The sequence below is a fragment of the Spermophilus citellus genome, assembly GCF_964194105.1.
Source record: "Spermophilus citellus genome assembly, chromosome: 8".
Taxonomy (NCBI): domain Eukaryota; kingdom Metazoa; phylum Chordata; class Mammalia; order Rodentia; family Sciuridae; genus Spermophilus; species Spermophilus citellus.
In genome coordinates, this window is record NC_138189.1 from 20,214,938 (window position 1) to 20,235,994 (window position 21,057).

General features: G+C 39.9%; 1 protein-coding gene and 1 pseudogene across 10 annotated transcripts in view; both read left to right on the forward strand.

Annotated features, from left to right (window-relative positions):
- The window catches only part of RBPJ (recombination signal binding protein for immunoglobulin kappa J region), a 216,375-nt gene extending 202,730 nt beyond the window's left edge, over window positions 1-13,645 (forward strand). For all 9 annotated transcript variants that reach the window (XM_081302933.1, XM_081302931.1, XM_081302936.1 and 6 more), the window contains 4 exons: window positions 7,232-7,372; window positions 8,477-8,632; window positions 9,167-9,270; window positions 9,414-13,645. In XM_081302933.1, coding sequence (XP_081159059.1) covers window positions 7,232-7,372; window positions 8,477-8,632; window positions 9,167-9,270; window positions 9,414-9,729 — 717 coding nt within the window. In that variant the 3' untranslated portion in view covers window positions 9,730-13,645. The remainder of the gene's footprint in view (window positions 1-7,231; window positions 7,373-8,476; window positions 8,633-9,166; window positions 9,271-9,413) is intronic.
- LOC308654251 (ribosome biogenesis regulatory protein homolog) lies at window positions 3,589-5,049 on the forward strand (annotated as a pseudogene). Its single transcript has 2 exons — window positions 3,589-3,702; window positions 3,813-5,049. The product of its transcript is annotated as a ribosome biogenesis regulatory protein homolog (transcript).
- Window positions 13,646-21,057: the final 7,412 nt, after the last annotated feature.

Consider the following 21,057-nt stretch of genomic DNA (forward strand, 5'->3'; position numbering starts at 1 on the left):
ATCCCTAGCCCTTTTTATTTTTTCACTTTGAAACAGGGTCTTGTTAAATTGCTTAGGGCCTCATTAAGTTGCTTTGTGTAACCTCAGACTTAAGATTTCTCCTGCCTCGATTTCTGGGGTCAGTGGGAGTACAGGTATGTGCCACCATGCCCAGCTACAAGTGCATTCTTAATGACCTCCTGTTAGGCTCCTCCTAACAAAGTTTGTGGCAGTTTCCTTTTGGTTGTGTATCTGAATGTGTCGATAGAGGGCACTGTAAGTTACAGTATTTTTTTTATTCCTTACTAATGCATATACACTGTTACTCTTTTTTTTTTTTTTTTTGTGTGTGTGTGTGTGTGTGTGTGTGTGTGTGTGTGTGGCACCTGTTTTATTCTGCTATGGGATCAAAGTTTTCAAAAGCATAGAAATTCTTATTCCTTTCAAAATATAAACTTATTTTCATTAGCTTACTGTCTAACAATATAGATTTGTTAAAAATAAATAAAATTTGGTATTTGGGGGAAAAAGCATAAGAATTGGGGCTTTTTGTTTGCTAGAGCATCTTGAAACTGTAAGATTATTTTTCTTAGTAAAATGAAAACAAAAGTCCCTTTCAACTCTCTTCCTTTTCTCAAAGAATATGATTCAGTTACACTAAGGTGACAGGGATTTATAGGTAAGTTTGTACCAGATCACATTGAAGGTGTTGGGCAAGTGGAAGAATATTCAGTAATACTGTTCTTTATCATGCTTTATATTTCATTGACTTCTGTTTTCTGGGGCTTGATTTCAGCAGAAGCAGATGGGGTCTGCAGATATCTGAATAAATGTATCATTTATTTATCTATTTTTTGTTTTATTTTTCTATTTCATGGCTATACAAGAGGACTTATTTCCCATTCAATATAATAAGCTAAAATATTAGCTTATTACAGATTAATTGAATTATAATACAGTTAATCTATAAAGCATTGAAGTTGCAACAAATTATAACAAAAATTGTAAAGGTAGGGAAGAACAGGTATAAAAAATGAAAAGAAAGAAGCAAACAAAAAAAAAGTCAACAATTGTTCAGCTCTTCTAGTTTATTGGGTGTTACCCTATTCCAGAGATGACATTCATTTGCTTATACTAGAGGAGCTCAAGTTCAGAGGCTTATACCTCTGATTTGCAACAGCTTACATGTGGACCATCTAGAAGAGAGACCCAAATCTTAAGTGTTTTCACTTAAGGTTTCATGCAAAGTAGAAGCAGTCTTCCTTGCTTGAAAGTCATCATTAATTGAATTTTTATATTCAAAGTTATAATAAAAAATTAAGGGATTTATTAGAAAAAAGTTGCAGCACCATCATTAACACACTGATACATGCCCTTCTAGAAATTCTATAATTGAGAAATTCTGACTGCTTTCCTCAGAATCATAGGTAGGGGTTAGTTAGTACACTACTTCCTATACCTCTTGATATGCAGTTTGATCTCTACTGATGTGCAGTTTTCAACAGATACAAACATTCTTTAGCTCTTATATGCTCTTAAAAAAATTATCCTCAGCAGGTGTGGGGTTGCATGCCTGTAATCCCAGTGATTCAGAACATCAAAGTAGGACTATCACAAGTTAGAGGCCAGCCTCAGCAAATTAGTGAGACCCTGTCTCAACAAATAAAACAAATAAAAAGGACAGGGGGTATAGCTCACTGGTGTAGCTTCCCTGGGGATTCAAACCCCAGTACCTCCCCCAAAAGAGAAGGAAGTTGTTAATCCTACCTTATTATCTGAATTTTTTTTAATATTTATTTTTTAGTTATAGTTGGACACAGTACCTTTGTTTTATTTATTTTTATATGGTGCTGAGGATTGAACCCTTACACATGCAAGGTGAGTGCTCTACCATTGAGCCACAACCTCAGCCCTGAAAGTTGTTCTTGATACTTCCTAAAATGTTAGCCTCATTGGAGAGCCTTGCTTGGAAACACTGTTCTTCCCTGACCAAATTTTGGTGGAATAAGTGTCCTAGTGAAAATCCTGGTATTTTAGAGTGCTTTCAAAACAGATTGTGTATGCAGGTCAAGTCAACTAACTAGAAACTAACTATTAACCCCTTAATTGTACAAACTCATCAGTATGTCAGATACTCCAGGGTTAGGAGCATATAAGATTTGTTCTATTCCTTAGGTGTTTGCCGCAGTCTGGCTGGGCACAAAATCACGAGCCACTCACAGCTTTGTAGATTCAAACAGCAATTCTTTATTCCCGAACTCACACCGGCCCTCTACAAACACGTTCTGGGGAAAAATTCACGTACTCCACCAGGCTCTAATCAGCAGGATACGCCTTAAACCTGGAACCGCCCTAAACCCAAGGAGGGGGATACTCCCTAAAACCTGATCCGCCCTAAACCCGGATCCGCCCTGGTCCTTGAGCAAGGTCACCTTACTCAAGCATACATGCAATGTCACTGCAAATGTCCAAGGCAAGTCCATTTCCACGAGTCCTTCCTCTAAGCAACATGGGGTACGCAGGCAAGGAAATTATCATACCTACTTGGCTAATGGCTCTCAGCAGGTGTTGATGTGTTGAAGTCACACTAGTAGTCTTTGCTCTTTGTGAGGTTTAGAATGCACATCACTCCATTTGGATGAGCAGCCCAATAACATAGAATCAGCCAGTGTTTACTGGGCAAGTACAGTGTTAGGAAAATGAATAAAATAAGCTTCTGTTTGAGGGCTGTATTCTCTTAGTCTCTGAAATATAGTGATTGCACCAACAAAATGTACAAAACCAGCTTGCTTAGAGGAAAGGGCGTATTACTCAAGCAGCCCCCAATGTATAATGAATGTACAATTCACCACACAACATATCTGAGTTGTAATAAGTTTGTAATCCCTTTTTTCTCAAAATTTCTTTCTCTTAATAGTTAAAAACATTATCGGGGTAAATTTTTAATGCCGTCTTTGGCTTCTTTATTGGTGAGAACAAAGTCATTCATCAGTGTCTAGGTCTGAAGTACTGTTGAGGGAAATGAAAACATACCACGTGTGGTCAGTGTGGGTACTATTACTAGCCAGTATTGAAATAACAGGCACACAGATTACAGTTGTAGAGTTAACTGGTTAAGATGTTAAGTAATTCCAAGACTTCTGGGAAGCTTGAGATTTACATCATTTTTAAAATCAGTTATTTCTCTAAAATCCAAACCTCATTAAATTTAAATGTAGTCCTTGAACATTGAATTAAAACATTGTGCTTGAGTTTAATTAGTCTCCAACTATCTTAGAAGCTATAATCACTGAAAATGTAGTTTCCCTTTTAACTTAAAAATTACTTTTGGTAGGATGACAAATATTTTGACTAAAAATAATGCAGAGCTAAAAATGTGTAAACATGAGGAACCCTAACTAAAGATTAGAGCTGTCTACAGTTATGGCTTAGCTGAAGTAGGATGATCTCTGAATGTCAGTGAGGCATGAATGAAGTAGTGAAATCAGTAACATTGCACAATATTAGTAGCAGCACTGTGAACACCACATTGATTAATTCAGTCCTCACAATTGTCGGGGAGTAGTTGCTATAAGGACACAGAGCATTACAAGGTAGGTGCATATGCGCATGCATTTTCCACACAGTCCTGAGCACTTTCTGAAGTGTGCCTGGCACTGCCCAGAGGCTGGAAATAACAGCAGCAAACAGGAGAATTCCTGTCCTTGTGGAGCTTACATTCTGGTAGGAAGCTAGACAGAAAATATCTTAAAAAAGATTTATGTAGTGATAAAAAGGCCAATTAAAATGAGATAAAGAGGAGAAGTGACTTCAACTATTAACCTCAGAGCTAGGGGACCGACCTGGAGCCAGAAGTGGAGGCGCTGCTGGCAAAGGCGGAGCAGGAAGAGGTAGAGAGGCAGCAACGCACCACAGTGCACAAGGATCTGGAGCTGGAATTTGACCTGGGTAACCTGCTGGCTTTCAACTGGAACACACACACACACACACACACACACACGCCCAGTGCTGCAGCAGGTGGGCCCCACGCCAGAAGCCGAGCTGTGGGCCTTGGCACAGGACAATACGCAACTGCTCATCAACCAGCTGTGGCAGCTGCCCACAGAGCATGTGGAAGAGGCGCTGGTGGCCTGGATACTGGAGCCTACCATGTGCCTACCCGCGTGAGAAGCCACACGCTGGCAGCAGTTCACGCACCTTAAGGGCATCCATTCTGAGAAGAAAAACAATCTGGTGTGGGACTAGGTGAGCTGCTAGTGGCGGCGGCTGCGCTAGGACTATAAGCGCGCCGAGGATGACAACAAGGAATGGCTGATTGAGGTTCCCAATGGCGCCAACCCCCTAGAAGACCAGTTCGCCAAGCGGATTCAGGCCAAGAAGGAATGCCTGGCCAAGAACAAGCTGAACCGGCTGCGTAATCTGGCCCGTGCACACAAGATGCAGCTGCCCAGCGCGGCTGGTACGCACCCTACCAGACACCAGAGTAAGGAGGAGCTGGGCCGCGCTATGCACCTATGCACGTGGCCAAGATCACCACCGCCTCTATGGGGCGCTGGCCTCCCCAAGGAGTTGGCTTCCTGGAGTTCAGGCAAAAAGAGGAAGTTTCAGCCCCTTTTGGGGGACTTTGGAGTGGAGAGAAAGAACCGGTTGGAGCTACTTCGAGTCATGAATGGCAAAAAGCTTCAGCTGGATGTAATGAGAGCCAGCAGCAAGCAGATGAGAGAAGAGGACCAGGAGGAGGCCGCCAAAAGGAGAAAAATTAGCCAGAAGGGCAAGAGGAAAGGGAACCCGCAGGGTCTTGGAGGCTCCCGCCCAGCCAGAAAGGGAAGAGGAAAGGAAGTTTGGGAAGCTAGATGCATGCCGGGCCACCTGGCGTGGGTGGCAAGAGAAAAGGAGGACAGCACCAAGGAGGAAAGAGGAGGAAGTAACGCTTCATTCACCCTTGGACCTGTTCTGTAAAGAAAGAACTGTATGCTGAATGTTAAGTTTTTGGTACTGTTGCAGGGCAGGACCACTGTCTTCCTTGAGTTTGAGGTTGAAAGGACAAAATTGTCCTCCCCTCAAGAAAGTATGTAAGTGTTCTACTGTACAGATTAAAGCCTTTCCCACAAACGAGACTTTAGCTAGTTGTGAAGGGTATATTTGAGGACACAAGGATTAGAAAAATAATTTGGCCATTTTACCTTTGGTTTACGGGGTGAAGGAGAGTTGGTGACATTTCAGAGACTTACGGTAGATTAATGTATATATTTCAATATTTGTTATTTTTGTAATAAGTTTTATGCTTATCAGATCTGGGAGGGGTGAGGAAAGATGACATTTTCCTAAGTCGATTTAAAGAAACTATGGGGCTGGGGCTGTAGCTCAGTGGTAGAGCGCTCACCTAGCACATATGAGGCACTGAGTTCAATCCCCAGGACCACATAAAAATAAGAAGAAAAAAATAAACGGTTGTGAAGGTAATTTTTTAAAAAGTGAGATAAAGAGGTGGAGGATTGGACAGGGCTTAGAGAGTTCATGGAAGTCTTTCTAAAGTGACAGTGTTTGATCAGAGACCTAATGGAGTCAAGGAACTGGTGAGGAGCACTTGAGCCTGACAGAATGAGTCCAGCAGAAATTAAGACAGGAATGTGTGAGGACCAGTGTAGCCAGAGCAAAGAGAGGCAGGTGCGAGGGCAGGAAATGAAGCTGCAAAGTTAGCTTGGGAAGATCTTTAGGGTCCCTCTCTGTCTAAGGTAAAGGACTTTATCTTACTTTCTTATGATAGAAGGCCACTGGAGGGTTTTTAAACAGGATGATGGCCTATCTATGTCCAGAAGGATAGTTCTGATTACTGTGTGGAGAAAGCGATAAGGATGTGGCAGTAGAAGTCATTTATTGAATTGTTGAGTTGAGAAAGGATCAGTTTAGGAAATTCAAAATCCTGCTTTTGCTATGTTAAACTTTAGTTGCATATATTGGACATCATAAGATAGAAATGTTGAATAGGTGATCTTGGACTTCTGGCCTCAAGAACTGTGAGAGAATATATTTCCTTTGTTTAAAAAACAGTATATTGATCAGGTAGTTAAATATAAAAGTTAATGTAGGAGAGAGAATAGGCCTAGAGATTTAGAGTTGAGAGTAGTCAAACTCTACATTGCATAGAGTATAGATTATTAAAGGAGAAGTCAGGACTCAGCACTGCACACCCTACAGGTTGGTGAGAGCACTGTGGCTGCCATATGCCTCCAAGAAAGTGAAGTAAGACAATGAAGGAGAAATGCCATGAGGTCATCTGTCTGGAAATCCTCAGTGGCCTTCATGAGTAGTTGTAATGAAATCTTTGAGACAAGACGGGAGAGATTACAAGAGATGGGTCAGTGGAGAAGAGGCCTTTGCTCTCAAGGGAAAAAAGAAATAACAGTAAGATGGAGGGACAGGGATATGCACTCCAGAGAGGGATTTTTTTACTCTTGATTTTAAAATGAGAAATAGTTTATAGCTGTTGGGATTGACCAATAAAAAGGGAAAAGAAATTAAAAGCAGTTTTACTATCCTCATCTTCATTTATTTAATGATTTCCTTCTATGTGTTAAGTGTCATTAAGGTCTGTTAGTATCAGCTAACCATATGTGTTTTGTGGACTATTTGGGTTATAAAATTTTGAGCAGCTTACCTTACCTCTCTGAGCCCATTTTTTGCAAAAACTAGTTTAGTTTACTTTCTATTAAGTATGTAAACAATTGGGTAATGGATATAAAATGTCTGCACTGACTAGCACACCCACAGTAGCCATCTAGGGATTTTCTCCTTCATCATTGTAATATTTGTATATTATTGGGAATATCATCAGAACTAGCTGGTCCACAGACCAGAAGCATTAACATCACCTGGGAATTTGTTAGAAATGTCAAGTGTCAGGCCCCACATGAGCCATGCCTCATTAGAACCTATATTTTTCACAAGAACATGAGATGATTTATATGTATATTAATGTTTATCTAGAAAACAAGTGGTCTGCTCTGTTTTTTTTTTTTTTTTTTTTTTTAGATTTTCATGGAAGAGAGTAACAATTTCCACATTCTGACACGCCCGCCATCTTAATGGATTTTTTTTTATTCTTAGCCTTATGTTTTTCTGTGTAGATAAGGACATTTAACTGTGATATATTATTTTATAGCATAATGTTCTGTGTGTTCTTGACACTCTACAAAATGATAACTCTTTTCATGTGTGGATGACCTTTTATTTTTTGATTGTTGAAATATAGATAATTAGGAAAGTTGATAAACAGACAGCATTACTGGATGCAGATGATCCTGTGTCACAACTCCATAAATGTGCATTTTACCTGAAGGATACAGAAAGAATGTACTTGTGCCTTTCTCAAGAAAGAATAATCCAGTTTCAGGTATGTCTTAAAATTACTGCTGAAATCTAAAATATGCAAGTAGGGCTGGGGGTGTAACTCCGTAATACCTAAGGGCGCTGGATTAGATCCCCAGCACAATAAATAAATGAAATGTATAAATGGATTAGCAGTTTACAGAAACATGAAATTCTAATTTGTTTTTAATTGTATCCAAATACATGAAACTGTATTCAGATATTTATCTCAGATCCAAGGGTCCTCAGACATGCCTGTGATTCTACCTCAGGAAGAAACTTGAAACTGTAAAATGTTTCAGGGGCTTTAGGGGAACAGAGAGCCCCCTTGTAATATCTAGAAATAGATTTCCATGTGTTTAGAGAATCTTCTGAAATCATGTACACACATTGTATAGGGAAAACATTTTTCTGAAAGAGGATTCAAATTTTCATCAGATTTACATTGGGATCTCCCAAGATAGTAATGACGACATGATTCAAAAGCTAATTTTTAGCTGTATCAAACTCAGGTTTCACAAGAACATTATGAGAAGGGCATGTGATTTAATAGTACGGTTACAGTTTCATCTCCTTTGTAAACTCCCATTCCAGAGAAATGGTCACACACACTAATGAGTGACCTGGGTCCCCTGTCTAGGTGTATTATGGCAGGAGTAGGAGGTCGCCAGTCCTGATCTTGGTTTCTTCTGCTGAAAATGCATCAGCTTCCAGCTGTCCTCTAAACATAAGGGGCTCCCATGGTGTCTGTGTCTTATAGGGCCCTTAAGAATTTTAAGCATCTATTTTGCATCTCAGAAACTGATCTTGTATTAATGAAATTGTACCAGTAATGTGTACTATTAAGGGATGTACTGAAACGTATTATTAGTTATTTAATATATCACTGAAATATTTTATAACAAAAATGGCTGTTTGGTTTTCATATTAATAATCCATTGAACATATAATATAAATATGAATATGAATATGTGAATATATAAAATATGCTGACAAAGCAATATACTTGAGTTCTCCTTGTTTAATGACACTCTGTAAAAACTATAAACACTCTGCAAATGTTGTTGGAAGTTTTTAATATGCCGTATTATATATAAAACTCAGTTTCTGAACATTCTTTCTCCATAAGGCCACTCCATGCCCGAAAGAACCAAATAAAGAAATGATAAATGATGGAGCTTCCTGGACAATCATTAGCACAGATAAGGCAGAGTATACATTTTATGAGGGAATGGGCCCTGTCCTTGCCCCAGTCACCCCTGTGCCTGTCGTAGAAAGTCTTCAGGTGAGACCACTTAGTCACAATGTAACTTAACTTTTTGCAGCTATTTTCAGCTATAGCTTGGCATCGTTTATTTCACAGTAATTCTGATTTTTTTTTTTTAATTTTGCAATCTGGGGATTTTGTTACACATTATTTGTTGCAATAAAAGTGAAAATAAGGTCAGGCATGGTGGCATATGCCTCTGAAATCCCAGCCACTTGGGAAACTGAGGCAGGAGGAACACGAAGTTTGAGGCTGGCCTCAGCAACCTAGCAAGAACCTGTTTCAAAAAATAAAAGGGGCTGGAGACGTAGCTTGATGGAAAAGTGCCCCTGGGTTCAATCCCCATTATCAAAAAAAAAAAAAGAGAGAAAGGAAGAAAAGAAAAATAGGAGCAACATGCATGCAAAGAAATTTAAATCAACTTATATGTTATCTTGGGATATTTTTAGCTAGCTTTATGATCAAGCCTTTTAAAATAAACATAGATGTTGAAAGATGAATGAGAACCTAATTTGTGTACTTTAATGAAAAATGATTTTCTGTAAATTGCAGTTGAATGGCGGCGGGGACGTAGCAATGCTTGAACTCACAGGACAGAATTTCACTCCAAATTTACGAGTGTGGTTTGGGGATGTAGAAGCTGAAACTATGTACAGGTACATCATCAGAGGTTGTCAGGGGTGGGATACACGAGTTATTTTCTGACATCCATTGTATTTTATTAAACAACGTTGTTTCATTTCTAAAATGTTTTACTGCTTTTAAAAGTGCTTTTAAGTGATTTATTTTTCCTTCTCAGATGTGGAGAGAGCATGCTCTGTGTTGTTCCAGACATTTCTGCATTCCGAGAAGGTTGGAGATGGGTCCGGCAGCCAGTTCAGGTTCCAGTAACTTTGGTCCGTAATGATGGAATAATTTATTCCACCAGCCTTACCTTTACCTACACACCGGAACCAGGGCCACGGCCACACTGCAGTGCAGCTGGAGCAATCCTTCGAGCCAATTCAAGCCAAGTGCCCCCGAACGAATCAAACACAAACAGCGAGGGGAGTTACACAAATGCCAGCACAAATTCAACCAGTGTCACATCATCTACAGCAACAGTGGTGTCCTAACTACCGTCTTTTTGCTAGGACTTAAACTGACTTGAGTGTGGCAAAAAGTTGACAAAAAAAGAAAAAAAAAAGGAAAGAAAAAAAAATGAACAATCTTTTGTGGTTTCTTGGGAAAACTTCATACCAGATGATACCATCAAAAAACCCATTACCTGCAAGTGCTGAGTTGAAATGCAGAAGCCACAGTAAAACAGAAAAACATCAGTATGTACAGACTGTTGGAAATCAAGTTTTTCAGCTGTTTTTTGTTGTTCTTGTTGCTGTTGTTTGGTTGGTTGGTTTTGTTTAAATGGGCAAGAAATAGATAATGTGGCTGGAATAAACATTAAGCAAACTAGAAGGCACAAATCTAACATAGTTTTTATGGACCAAGGAACTTGTATAAGCTTTAGTAAAAGGTACATTTTCACCATACCTTTTTTTATATCACAGTATATAGTATACCTTGTTACCAAATAGGTTGTTTTCCCCACCCCCCTTTGAGCTTTTGCTCTAAAGTACATTCAGGTTCCAAGCCTGACCACTTGTTTAATTAACATACTCTTCCAGGTTCTTTTGGTCTAAGGCTGGAACTCTTTTTTTTAAGCTGAAATCTTATGACTTTTCATGAGGTGGAAATGTTTTGATTTCAGCAAGTCAAATCTTGTAAAGGCCTGCTTTTTTTTTTTTTTTAAAGATTATATGAAGTCTGTGCAAAAGCTTTAAAGAAAATGCCTCCGCCTTGCCTGCAATACATGCAATGTATGTTAACTTAGTCTCTATTCGCAGACACTGTTGGTAGTTATTTCTGTATTTTCCTTTTTTTAAAAAAAATGTATTTATAGTGGTAATCGAAGAGGTTCTAACATTTACATGGAATTCAGTGTGGCCATTTAGTCATTACTGAGTTAATGGCGCAGAACATGTTGGTATTTGAAGTGTTTTCTCCCCCTTTCCCGTACATCCACACATCTGTGTTCCAGGGTTTGTTCAGGTTACCCCCTCCTAATCTTGTACATAACTTGTATTATGTGTAAGTTAAACGTTTTATTTTGAACTCAGAATGTTCCCAGTGATTTAATTCAGCAGGGTGTTTGCTACCTTGTTGGCAAATGGCAAAAAAAAATATCATGAGAAGTATTTGCTACCAAGTGGTAGATGGTGCCCTATGGTAGAATGAGGAAAATCTCAGCAAATGTTTTATTATTACCTTTTTTTTTTTTTTTTTTTGTAGCCTAGGCAAGAACATCATTGTAATCTCAAAACATAAGATGCTTTTATTAGATGATCAACTAAAATAGCTGGAAGACATACCTTAGAAACAGATAGTTGTAAGTTTATGAAAATGCAAATGTAACTTATGTTTTTCTTTTTTCTGTCTGCCTTTTTCTGTTTTCTCTTACTCCATACCGAGTGTCTCCACAAATGTCTCTTACTCAGAAAAGATTTCTTTTCCTTTCAGTTAAGATTTGCTTGCATTCAGGGCTGTGTCAGCCTTGCATGCTAACCTTGCCAGTTTATATTGCTTCCATTCCTGCATCTTGGTTTGCCTTTGTTCCATTTCTTTGGAATTACAGCAGACTCATCGGGTTACATTTAGTAGAGGAACCACATGTATAATGTCCTGGGACACCGTCTAGTTATACAATCATCCTTCTTAGAGTAAAAACTACCTCTAGATTGTGGTAAGCTTTTACTGTCCCGTAAAACAGGAGCCACAAGTACCTTATGAATGCAAAACTGTAACTTCCTACAGCATTTCCAGTGTCTTTCTGGTGTCCTGGGCTGTTTTCAAAGTTTCCATTAATAGACTTTTAAAAAAGCATTTCTTAGCATTTTCTTTCAGCTTTGTTATCTTCATCACTCCTTTGCTTCAACTATGCCACTGTAAATAATATTCCCGACATCTTTAAATTGCCTTTTCCTCAGTTTTCAAGGGGAAAGTCATTTGTAAAACATTTGAGGTGGTTAAATCAAAGTTACTGCGGTTTTCTCTTACTGCAAGCCTTCTTAATCACCCCAGGCTGCATGATTTTATATATAGCCTTTCTTCTTCAGATCTGCTCAACTCACTCACTCACTCCTGAGCGAATCCTGCCTCACACTGTCTGTCTGTTTCAGTGATGAATGGCAGAACTCATTGTGGCCTTATCTTTCTTTGTTGTAACTGCTCACTAGCTTTTTCTTGCAGAGTTGCTTGTTTCTGGGTAGAGTTTATTCTCTCTGTCTAGTCACAGATGTGGTCATTATACAGTGCTTTTGTTCAGAGTGGGAAGTGTTTTCAGTGCTGCTTTACTTTTAGTGGGCCACAAGTTTCTTCCACTTTCTAAATTTGGTTTCTAGTTAAGAAATCAAACTAAATTAACCAATAACAAATGAGATGGTTTTTGAAGAACAAACTCCCTTACCCAGCTTTGCAGCTCAAAATAATTTTCCAAGTTCATGGCTTTATTAAAATGAACTTATGCTTATTTTAATGTTTATCTCTTATTGCTGTTCTTTTGTGTCTTTTAATAAGATAATGGAAATATTAGACTGAAAACCCTTTCACTGTTTTTTTAAAGTCCAAGAATGTACTTATTATTGGCATTTTTCCCCCCTATTTTATGCCATTTCATACCACAGACTAAGGAGTAAAACAATACATCTGTTATAGCTTGTTGTTCATCAGTATCTTTTGTCAGCTGCTTTTTAAAATCCTTCTCGTGGACTGGTGAGTCATTTTCAGTACACAGTTTATGTCAGCCCTGTCCTCCAGTTACAGTACAATATGTCCCTTCCCTAATGGTGGCATTGTTAAGAGATGCTGGTCATTTACCCTCATAAAGACTCTCCTCGAGTGGTGAATGCTTCAGTTAGAGTAGTGTTTTGATGTTTTTGAATTTTGGGTTTAGAAATGAATCTTATGCTCCTGTTTTTCTATGCAGTTTCTCAAAATATGCATAGAAACTGAGTCTGTGACCCCGCACATTTTTATTAGTTGCATCAAATTTATCACATAGATTCGGAAGGCAAGCTAATGACTTTAAATGTAAAATGCCCTTTATATTTTTGAATGAATTCAGAATCAAACACTAGTACAATATTTAACTTGCTGCTGACTTTTCTGAAACCATGGCAACTAACTGCACCTCACATAGAATTAATTAGTGAAATATTTGTCACTCTTACAACATAGACTTACTGGCCATCATAACTGGTTAGGTTTTTTGCTCTTATTTTTAATGAAACCGGTACCATCTGTGTGCTCGCAGAAAATTCCCAGTGCCATTTTTGGGAACTAACCTAACTAGTCATGTAAACCAGAAAATCTATTGGGGCGGGGGTGCTTTTTGAAACAATGCTATTCAATTATTAACCAAGTTAACTTTGATTTCAAAAGCAGCTGTGTTTCTGATGAGTACTGAACAAATGTGTGTAATTTTCTGTGCCAGACTTTTGACTTTGTTTTCAAGCACTGTAATATGGGATGGATGGTTAGAAACAATAATATATTAGGGTTTCTATTTAACCCTTTCAGGACTGAACTGTATTTCCTTCATTAATTTTTCCCTGTGTCGTGGTAAATGTTTGCCAGCATTCAGTACTGTGTTGGTCCAGATGTAGGTTTATACGCTCATTTTTAGCTTATTTCTTGTACCTTGCAGCATGCTCTACACATTCAGTCCTTAAGGGTTTATTTTACAAACTGTGCGCCTGTAAGGTTTATTAGCAATAAGATAGAAAATTGAGCAAGTTTATACCATAATTTTGTAGAAAAAAAGAATCTGCTCAGTTCCATATTTCATCCATGAAAAACCTGCAATACGGGCAGTTTCAAGGAATAAATAAAAAGGAAATGTAAACCATTGTAAAAGTCTTCTGTTGGATGTGCCTGATGCATGTATTATCGTCTTTGATTTCAGAAAACTTCATAAAGATAAAATTAAATTCTCTATTAGTTTGTGTATTTACAATCTTACCTTGTCCTCTGCATCACATCAAAGTGATAATTGTGCCAAATCAATTCCTTTTTCAATGTTTTTAACTAGTACTTTAAAGAAAGGTGATTTTTATGGAGAAACAAGATGTACCTCCCATTCAGGATCATTTAAAAGCTGATATCAGTGAATTTGAAGCATCACAAGTAGCAACAACTTGCTTTTCCAGCATGGGGTTATCATTTGGTTTGGTATTCCAAAGAACACTCAGTGGTTTGTGTCTTTGCAGGTGGGACTCCGAGAAGTAGCGACAAAGTATTCTTGGTTTAACATGGAGACAGAAATTTGAAGAAAGAAATTTTATAATGTTTAAGTCATAACAAGTTCAGTTCTTATCTCCCTTCCCAAAGAAAGACTGTAAGGAGTTTTGTTAAACACATCTTGCTTTTAAAATAATGACTTGAATAATAATTTAGTTTGAACTTGAGTTGTGAGGCCTCTAAAAGTTGCTACTGACAGTGTGGGTCATTTGGTTTATAATTAATAACAATATTGTAATTCTTGCTTTAAATAGTATATGATCACTTTTTGAGCAGTCTTTTCAAAGTTATATTAAATATATTGTCTGTCGTTGAACCACTAATATGGTCACTGGCTTTGAGGATGCAGAAGGCAAGGTTTCTACATCTAGTAAAGTGAGTGCTCACAGAAGGAAGTCTCCCCCTTAAAAAAAAAGGTACACTAAAAAGAAACCCTAAAAGAATTAGTACTAGGAAACAGCCAAAGGAGAGATGAAATTTGCATGTTAGAAACAAATGAGGAGTTCAGACTCAGGCCAGGGCTAGAACCTGAAGCACAAGGCCCAGATAGTGGGAAGTTAAGAAAGCCCTGTCCAGATCTTAAGGTGACATTAAGGATAAGGTCGCCTATTTTCCTATATGAGTGTTAAATAAAGAGTTCAGAGCTGTAATCCTTGTGTACGTGGAAGTCATGACTAATTTTTGGTTTATTGAAAGTAGAGGTAAGTATCTCTGGTGTAGAGAAATAAGGGTTTAATGGCAAGAAATATCATACTAAATGCAAATAGCTTATTTATAAGTGTTGGGTTTGCAGAAGACTTTGATCTGGGAGGTGGACCTCTAACAAGGTATAGTGCGAGCATCTGCTGTAAAGTTAATCACTCGAGCTCCTGCTGGCACGTGAGCGCAGTTCCTGCTCTTCACCTCCTCTGCTCCACTGCCCTCATTCTGTTCAGGCCAGTGTGCAGGTCACTTGTTTCTCGCTCCTTTGCCTGTTGGATCCTTTCTGCTGGTGCTGGAGAGAGAAGAGTTGCTACTATCTACATAGTCCAAGTGCCAGTGTAGAAACAGCCCACCTGTGTCATATGAGAGTTAAGACATGGTTCATTCATTCCTGCAGGGGCCGTGGCACGGAGCTGGCTGATGGCTTTTCTGTTTCCCTAGAACTTCTCTGTGCAAAGCTGCCCTCCTCTGTGTTCTCCTTAATCTTTCCCAACTTAAGTTCAGATACTTATATTACATAATAAAAAGTTTTAGGAGGAAAGAATAATTGTGACTTTGAAGACTGTTGATCAGTGTTATCACTGATGTCAGGCTTCTGTTACTGGTAATCCTAGCAAGCAGAGCTCTTAGGAGCTAGGAATATACTAGTGTCTAATAAATTTCTAAGGTGCAAATTGTGGTCTTTGGTAAGAACTTCAGCTGCAGGATAGTGGAATGTGCAGTGTTCACCTGGAAGCACAGATATCCATGCCTAACATTAATCTAGTGCAGAAGACGAGAACTGGTTAGGACAAGTAGGGATGTTTAAATGTTTGGTAATGCTTCAGGCTGTAAGCCCAGCTAGGGTTTAGATACTTCTTGAAAACTTTCTTACTAAGGCATATATTAGTTCAGCTGCCAGCACAGTCAGGTTCTGGTGAGGGGCCTCTTCCTGACTTGCAGGTAGCCACTTTCTCTACCATCACATGACAAAGTGGTTTATTAAAAAGCCCACCGTGATGATCCTGTTTAACCTTAACTTCTGTAAGTTTTATTTTGCAATAAGGTCTCGCCTTGTTGCCCTTCAGCCTGCAGCCCACCTACCTCAGCCTTCAAAGTAATGGATTACAGGCCTGCCACCACCACACCTGGCTTCCCACCCCTTTTCTTTGGCCACGCTGTGTATGGAACCTAGGGCCTTGCGCTAGGCAAGCACTCAGTCACTGAGCTACATTGCCCAACCAATCTAAATTACTTTCTGTCTCCAGACAGTGAAATGGAGCAATTTCTAAAAATCTGCTAGTTACTTGGTGATATTTGGATTTCCTTCGTTTTAGGTTCTACTAGCGTTTCTCAATGGTTAGCTAAGATGATAAGTGAACTTGGACTGAGGGGCAGGGAAGAAGCAAGATTGAGGGCAAACTCATATCGGTGACCTTGTATATGGTGTTTAATAGCCATTTTCAATCACTACAGCTCTATGAGATAATGTGCCTAATTTTAGAGATGAGACAAGCTAGGGACATTTAAAGAGCCCATTTAGTGTTATATGTGAAATTTAGTGCTGAGCCTTCAGATTTGGACCCATATGGTCCAGAGTTGCCCTCTTGAGTGCCACACAAGTTTTCTCCCATCAGAACTCTAAGGAGCTGAGGACTTAGGGTTATCAAGAGACTCTGAACAGTTGTGTATTCCAAAGGCACTTTAGTAGAGGCCAGTATAGTTCAACCTTCAGATTTCACAGATGAGAAAATCAGGCTTAGAGAAGCTGAATAACCTGTGATTGTGGATTAAAGCATGTTTTGTAAACTCAGAAGTGCTGCCCTGTTGCCATGTTTTTTGTTTATAATGTGCTAACCTCTTCTAGTGTTCTTAGTCTCTCGGCCATGTCTGTAGGTAAACATTGCACAACACTAGGGAGAGTGATCTTGGACACCTCAGAACACTGTCCCTTTCCTAAGTGAAGGTACTGAATCTTCAGCCATAAATTGATCAATAGCCAATTGTAGCTTCAGGTGAGACCTTGTTTCTGGTACTCATATTGGCTTTAGAAAGATCAGAACAGAACTCAGAGGACCAGAGTATGGAATAATAACTTTGCCCTCAAGTAGAAAAAATACAGTCTGCCATTGGTTTATCATATGAATAGCTTCTGCTGCATTCTCCACTAATGGCTCATTTTTAAGTGGGGAAAATCCAGTTATCAGACTCATTGGCCTCAGGGTTGCTTTTCATCCTGAGAAATGATTAAAGACCCTAAAGAGCTTTTGTATTAAAAAAAGAAAGAAAGAAAAAAGAAATCCAGGGCTGGAGTTGTGGCTCAGCGGTAGAGCGCTTACCTAGCTTGTGTGAGGCCCTGGGTTCGATCCTCAGCACCACATAAAAATAAATAAAGATATTGTGTCCAACTAAAAAATAAATATTAAAAAAAAAAAAAGAAAGTCCGGTTATTAGATAAGGACACACGAAGAGCCCTTAGCTGTGTTCTGGCCTGGGCCTGCATGTCTACTTTAGCCACAAAATCCAGATTTCTGCTTCAGCTGCCTTAAGGCTCAGAGGTCCCTCTGGTTTGGGTCTTCAGAATCAGCATGGATTTAGTGCTCAGTGATGGATTTTTTGCTGATTTTTGCTTGTTCTTTCAAGAAAACAGTAATGCAGTTGTTATGCATGTAGTACCCCAGAGATTATTAAATGTTCACCTTCAGCATGATAGCTGTTACTGACACTCAGTCCTGGTGTGCAGCCTGTTCAGGGAGCTGGGATACATTCCTTCTTAAGTCACCCTCAGAATTCAGGTTTGTGGGTGAGAACAGCTGGTCATGTGAGCCTGGCTCACTTGCCTGTCCCTTTTGTACATTCAGAAGTTACTTAAAAAGGAACCTCAGGGCTCTCTGGATTCTGCTGTAAGAGACCTGGATTTTCAGTCTGTGGAGGAAGAGATTACCCCAACAGGAAGCCAAGGTTGCCAGAATGGAGGACAGATGTCGGCAGCTGCTGTGGAGAACCACATGGAACAGACGATGATAAATCCTTTTGTATGTGCTAAGTGCTTTATATGAAATAGTTCTTGCTCCTCAATTTCTTTGGCAGTATATACTGGGCAGCTTTTGAAAAGAATACTGGGTCCGGAGGCACATGATCAAAACCTTGCCCACCTCTCCAGCCTTCCCTGGAAATGTCCCTTCTGCAGGATCACCTCTCAGAACCAGGCCTGTGTTCTTCCCCCACTCTACTGCTGGTAGTCTCAGGGCCACTGAGCAACTTCCTGCCAGGTTCTGCCAGTGCCTGGGCAGGGAACAAACAGATCCAGCTGGCCTTGTTTTGCCATGTGAGGAGGACTCCAGGAGAAACTTCCCTGAAGAATGAAGCTGAAAGAAGGGAACAGTCCCAATTCAGTTTCTTTCCCTTTTGGATTCTGCTGTTGTACGTTGTGGAAGGACCTCCCATGAGTATTCCTGGCCTTGCCATCTGTGTCCTATTAATAACTCTTTGCTGAGGTAGTCAATCCAACTACCGATATAGCCATCACGGGCCGTCTAGGGGAGAGAGACAAAATACTATATGAATGTACAGTTAAGAAAGGCCCAGAGATGAAACCTGATTATCAAAGGACCTTAGCAGCATGTAGGGCTACATGTGTGTGAGAACCCACGTTCTAGAACTATTGAGTAATGTTCCATATAAAAACATCTTTTATGAGTACATTGTTTTGCATCAGGAATGCTGTGCACACCTCAATCGGAAGATGGTTGAGTAATTGACACTTGTCCCAGTTTTCTGTCTTTGGATCTGTTTCAGCCACCTTGAGGTAACTACCACCTGGGGACAACATTCATGGGGCAGAGTGAGCACTGTGAGCCACACAGATGGAGAGATAAGGGAGTGGACAGGCCCATCCGGGAAAGACCACCAAAACTGACCCAGCTGGCTGTGACTGGTGTACCCATATCCCCCAAAGGCTTGCTCCTGTTGGGGAACCCCTCCTTAGAGAACTCTGAGGGGAGGCAAGAACTCACAGATGAGCTGAGGAAGCCCACACAGCAGTGTTATTGTCGTCTGTTGGTCTGGTGAAGGAATGACCTCTGCCAATAAGTACAACTGGGGGAGGAAATGAAGAGCTCATTTAGGTATGTTAATGTTGAGATGCCCACTAGACTCCAAGTTAAAACCAGCATAGGTCTCAGGGTGAAGTCAGTGGGACAGACCCTTGGGAACACCTGTGGATGATAAAAAGCCACAGTCATGACACCATAAAGGGAGGAGTCCCCTTCCTGACCCCAGTGTCTGTTTAAAGCAACTCTAGTGCAGAGGAACCCCCAGGGGAAGGTGTTAGGACACAGCTCAAGCGAGTGGCCAGTGTGACTGGTTTCCAACAAGTTCCCCAGTGACACCATTGCTGCTGGCCCAGAGCCCCACTTAGAATAGCAAAGGGCCGGTGATCCCCAGCCAGAGATAGGAGTGATTGACTGTACAGAGCTTCTTTGTGCTCTTAAGGTAGTTGTTTCTAATTAACATTATTATTTTCCAAGTCACCTAACAAACAACAATCTTGAAATTCGCCTGACCCTTAGTTCAGCATGGAGTTTTTCTTTAACCTGGGGAAGGCCTCAGACCAGATCACCCTGTTTCGGATTCAGTCAGATTCTCTTTGCAGGGCTGTTAAGGTGCCTGTCTACGTGACACAGCCTTGTGTCATGAGCCCCAGAGCCTTTTAGCATCCAGAACGCAACTTGTACCCAAGAGTTAACCAGCTCTGAACAATTCTTGAATTTTAAAAATATTTTTAAAAAACAAAAAACCTTGTTTTAATTGGGTTCCCTTACTAACAGGACAATTCTCCAAATTCAAAGACTAACATCACAAAAACCTAAATGAACTGCGTCTGAACTGAGATTTCACAGGCGGCCACCCACACCCTGGCTGGCTCTGCAGAGGAACTTGCCCACAGCTTGGTTTCTGGAAGGCCACATCTTCTACCCCTCACTGTGACGGGAACCAAGAGATACACAAGCGCCCTCTTCAAGTCAGGTTGCAGCCGCAAGGTGACAGAAGCAAAATCCAGAAACGTGAAGGGCCAGAAAAGAACTGAGGTGTTCACTCCTCCTACCAAGGTGGAGAGAGTTGGAAAACACATGCACACCACACACAGCACAACACAGCTGCACACTGCAAACCTCAGAAAATGTTCCAATAGCATCAAAGAGTCTGTTTCTAAAATATGATACTTTGTCTTGGGACTGTCCAATGTTAAGGAGGCCAGAGGGGCTGGCACAACAGACTGGGAAACAGTATCCAGAAGGTGCAGCATCCAGGAAGTCAAATGAAAAGATTAAAAATGAGGGCATAAATCAATAAATGGGGTAAGGAACTGAATGGGCACTTCACAGAGGAAGAAATACAATCAGTCAAGAAATATAAAAACAATGTTAAACACTTCTAGCAATTAGAGAAATGCAAATTAACAACTACACTGAGATTTCATCTCACTCCAGTCAGAATGGTCATTATCAAGAATACAGGCAACAACAAAATTTTGATGAGGATATGGAGAAAAAGGTACACTCATACATTGCTGGTGGGACTGAAAATTGGTGCAACCACTTGGGAAAGCAGTATGGAGGTTCCTCAGAAAACTTGGAATGGAACAACCATTCAACCTAGTTATCCCACTCCTCTGCCTATGCCCAAAGAACTTAAAATCGGCATACTATAGTGACTCAGCCACATAATGTTTATAGCAGATCAGTTCACAATAGCCAAAATATGGAACCAACCTAGATGCCCTTCAACAGATGAATGGATAAAGAAAATGTGGTATGCACACAATGGAATATTACTCAGCTATAATGAAGACTGAAGTTATGGCATTTTCAATAGGTAAATGGATGGAAGTAGAGACTATCATGCTAAGTGAAATAAGCCAATCCCCCAAAACTAAGGGCTGAATGTTCTCCCTGATGTATGGAAGAGGCTAATTCACAATTGGGGGGGGGGGCAATGGGAGGGAAAAACTGAAGTTCATTGGATTAGACAAAGGGGAATGAAGGGAAGGGATTAGGGATGGGAACAGGAAAAGCGAATGAATCAGTATATCTTTCCTATGTTTTTGTATGAATTCACGGCCAGTTTAACGATTAATGTACAAGCACAAAATTGGAAAGTTATTCTCCATGTATTATGATATGTCCAAATACATTATGCTGTTATATATAACTAAAAAGAACAAATAAAAATTGAAAAAAAAATAAAAGAAGAGGGAGCAGTCTGCTGTCCAGAAGTGGGTGAAAACCCCAGGACTTGCAGGACTTCAAGGCAACGCTATAATAAAGTGCCCTGCATCCAGCTAACCAAACCAGGGGTTGTGGATTTCTTTTCTTCACAGATACTCTGAAAATAGAAAGTACTTCATATGCCTTAACATGCTGCTT